This window comes from Apteryx rowi, unplaced genomic scaffold, assembly GCF_003343035.1.
Source record: "Apteryx rowi isolate R43461 unplaced genomic scaffold, aptRow1 scaffold_883, whole genome shotgun sequence".
Taxonomy (NCBI): domain Eukaryota; kingdom Metazoa; phylum Chordata; class Aves; order Apterygiformes; family Apterygidae; genus Apteryx; species Apteryx rowi.
In genome coordinates, this window is record NW_020451186.1 from 128,029 (window position 1) to 132,173 (window position 4,145).

General features: G+C 40.7%; 1 protein-coding gene across 1 annotated transcript in view; it reads right to left on the reverse strand.

Annotated features, from left to right (window-relative positions):
- Positions 1–1,005: 1,005 nt before the first annotated feature.
- The window catches only part of LOC112977959 (C-C chemokine receptor type 2-like), a 4,881-nt gene continuing 1,741 nt past the window's right edge, over positions 1,006–4,145 (reverse strand). Inside the window, exon 2 of the mRNA XM_026090930.1 lies at positions 1,006–4,142. Coding sequence (XP_025946715.1) covers positions 3,511–4,142 — 632 coding nt within the window. The 3' untranslated portion in view covers positions 1,006–3,510. The remainder of the gene's footprint in view (positions 4,143–4,145) is intronic.

Genomic DNA, 4,145 nt, shown 5'->3' on the forward strand with positions numbered 1-4,145 from the left:
TCTTGTTAAACCTTCCCCATGGGTTAACACAATCTCACTGTGGCCGGACTGCTACAAGTACTGCTAGCATAATTTAGAGCTACCTGACCTGTATCTGCACCAGGCTGCAGCCACATCTGACTGACCAAGACTCAGAATCTGCCACAAAGTTGTCTAGAACCCACTAACACTTTACTGGTCTCAGTGCAATAACTACAACAAAGATCCATCTTGATTGACCAAGAACTGTCCTGGCTGGGCACGTAACATAACGATAAGCTAATCCTTTTAGGTTTGGTGGTTTTGTTTTTCCTGTCAGCACAAAACACACAATGAAAATCAGAAAATGAAGCAGTGCATATATAATCTAGCTCATTCTATGGTAGAGAGATAAGAAAACAGTGTGCAGGGAAGAGAAGGAGGCCTGGATGGTAGGTTGGCAAAAAGGGGTTGGGACACTGGAACAGGGAGAATGACACATGGAAACAGAGGCATATTTCCATATCGAACTTTGAATGCTTAAAGTTACCTACACATAAAACGTGGGAGATAAGGTATACCACTTGGTTGTGGTCACTCTATGATACAGATGCAGTACAAGGAGATCTGAAATCAGCTGCAGAAAGTCTATGGAGAATCCTGTCTTTATCCCAATGCCAATGAAGTGCCATCTTTTATTGCCATTTTTATTCTCTGCTTCCTCCTATTTGTAACATACAGACCTTTTTTTCCTGCCTGCCAAATTTCACCCATCTTAAAATTTGTGCCTCCAAACTTTTCCCAAAGTCTATTATAATGCACTCTTCTTAAGCTTCTTGGTGGATAAAAGCCATGCCAGCTACTGTAGCTTCTGGACTGGACAGACAGTTCTCTACTTGGTAGGTTTGGTTTGCCTCAGAGTATGGTATAGCATGGTTTTAGGTCCGTGGCTGCATTTTTTTGCCACCTCCACTCTGGGATCAGAGCTGTTGCTCTCTTACTCACAAGGAGAACATGGGCTACGGGGTATGCATTGCATTTCAGACACTGATTTTATTAATATCACTGCATTAACATGAAAAGAGGAAGAAACATAATTCTTACAAGTCAAGAGTTTAAAATAAAATACAACAATAGAAATAATCACAGTTACAGCAATATTTGTATCACACTGAGCTAATTTATACTTTAATATTAAAAAGGTGCTTTCCCTTTAGTGCAACAAAAGGTGCAAAAGAAAGGAGAAGGTAATTTCCAGGCAAGAAAGTTTACTGTGAGGGTACTCTCTTTCCATTGGTATTTCTTCAGCTGTTAACCTCAGAGAGGAGTTGCCAGAATGTCATATCTGACAGGATAATAGTTAACAACTAATAGGAGCAGTGCCTTGAAATTGTAAGGCTAAAGGGAGAAGAGTATTCATGCTACCCAAACTGAGGCATCTGATGCCTAAATTAAGAGGCTGGCATTTCTACATTCCTTCCATGGTCAGAGAGGTAAACTTCCTGAGAGTTCATTTAAATTGGGTTTCTGCTTCTGATACAGACATCTCTTTCTCTCGGCTGACCACTGAAGGACACTGAAGAGATTTGCTGCTAATTTAGGCATGTAAGCCGCGTGCCTAATGTTAGGTGGTGTGGAATCTGCTCTTCCATCCTTACGTTGCATGCAGGTTAGTTGCCCTGCGCCTGCAGACTTCTCTAAGAGCAAGGCCTTACATGTCTGAGTGGTGCCCTTTGAAGGTAATGGGAAGAAAGCAGAGGGACAGTGCACTTGCATAAGGAGCACTTGCCTGCACTTCCTTACAGTTTAAAGCAAGAACTTCTCCCCCCTGCACCTCTCTCTTCTTTGCTAACATCATATCCCCAGAATACCGCTTTCTTTTACAGGGGAATTCCTAATAAAGGCATAAGTTTATGACCATAGGACACTTGTAGAGCAGAGGAGAGACAGTTCTGAATGGTGAGATTCTAGCTGAATGAAACACTTCAAACCACGTGAACCTTAACAATCTTTCCTAAGAGACGCTGTTATCCCGTGCTCTGTTTTCCTCATTGCACACTCACTCCTTTAGTTGTCTGGTAAGCAAGTGCGAGGCTTCAGAGCATTCCTTCAACGGCCACCTCCAGGGGCCTCTTTAGTGCAGGACACTCCAGTTCATGCTGCTGCTAATGGCCCTAAGTCTTCTATACGGATTGATATTTGACTGTGGCACCAGTGGGCAATGGAAACTATTCTCCTGGGAAGATGAAAGGGAATATGTCTACTCTGGAGTTAGTTGCTTTTCCAGGTTCAAGGCTGCTCTCTGCCCAGAAGTGTATCCCAAACCTCAGACTTACAGTGTATGCTCAGAGCATGTTCATATCATGCAGGAGCCCAGCCTGATATGGTTATTGCATCTGCCATGCCCTTTGCACATGTAATTTGTCTATCCAGGATTAGAAAGGCCTCCAGTTAATACTGTGCTCATGGTCTCCAAAATCCTTCAGAGGGTCCTGATATTATTTTCATTTTTATACAGAATCATGCATGGCAAATACCAAGGCAATTTTTACTCCTTTGTGGAGCTTTGCTAATGTTCTCTTCTTCTGTTGGCTATGTGCTGTTTTCCTTGGAGGGATATGTTTTGCCAGAAAAAAGCTTGTGGGTTTTTGGGGTGCAACTTTGTCTTGTTGTGCAGTCAGTAGTCTTGGTGTGTGCAGTTGCTTGTAACATTGCACCCACAGAAATTATGGTGTTGCCCATTAAAAGCCCACTTTAGAAGATGTTAGGAACTGAGCATTGATGTGTCAGGCATGAAATTAAAGAACTAAATCAAAATGCTATAATTTAGCTTATAGTCAAAAGAAAAGAATTAAAAGCAGCTACACTATTACATAGTAGATAAATCCTTGGCTAGARTGGCCCAAGATGAAGGTCAGTCGTCTCTGCCAACAGAGGAGAGATATTCATATATCTCATATTCACCCTCAACCTTGTTTTAATGGAAACATCTTTTGTTCATGCAGGGAAAATAAGGGGGAGGAGGGCAAAAGGAAGAGAGCTAAATGCTTCCAAATAGCTAACTGTGTTACAGAAAGAACACTGTCACTTCCAAAAGCCATCGGGATTTTAGGTTTGTCATTAATGCTGAAAACTGAACAGGTGCATCAATCCTCAAAACTTCCTCCAAGTATTTATCTTACATTGTTTGCATAACAGTAAATGGCTCTTGTGACATGACACATCACTCCTTAGTCTCTTCAATATTATATTCCCCCTAGGTAAATCTCGCTAGTATTTATTCATTGGATAAAATGTGGGTCAAACACCAGAATCATATTATTCTGGGCCCCATTCAAATTTTGAAGTGATCCAGCTATGGAATTTACCTTTCCTGGAGAACTCATCGATTCTCTTAGTCTAAAAACAGAAAATGCTGTAATCCCAGGGAACAATTAACTACAGTAAATAGGGAGTCATCCAGTTTTTAGTAGTGATTGCCATATAGGTCTTAAATAATGTCATGCAGTCCTTAAGGCAAAGAGGATGATGCCTAACCTTTCAATGCTTTTTTTACAGTCCAGTCGAGATGTCATGCTCTGCAGTAGATGGTGTGAATGTGGAACTAACTCTTTCTAATTTTTCACGATAAAGAGACGGACAGTTTTTGCAGAGGTGAGCTGCAACATGCTTTCGGAAAAAGGCATAAAGATATTTCCTAAATTTTTCTCCAACAAATGCATAGATCACAGGGTTGATACAACAGTGGATCATTGAAATTGCTTCTGTCACTTGGACTGCTTTCACTAGTTGACCATGGATTTCACAGGTACTGAGGGATAATGATACTTGAAAGGTATACAGAAAAGAGGCAATATTAAATGGTGTCCAGAAGATGAAGTAAAAAATCATAATCACAAAAATAAGTCTGACTGCCTTCTGTTTTTTCTCATTCCTACATCTCCTTAATGTTTTTAGAATTTGGGAGTAACTGAAAATCATAACGATCATGGGGACAATAAGTCCCACGATGTTCATCATTAAAGTATAGAAGTACTTCCAATTTATTGCTTCATCTATTGGATAATGAGGGCTGCATGTATAATGTGAATATTCCTTTTGACTTTTGTGAAATATTACTCCTGGAACAGAGGCAAAAAGAGCAACAGCCCAAGTGACAGTGCTGGTGAGGATGCCATAGGTAACTG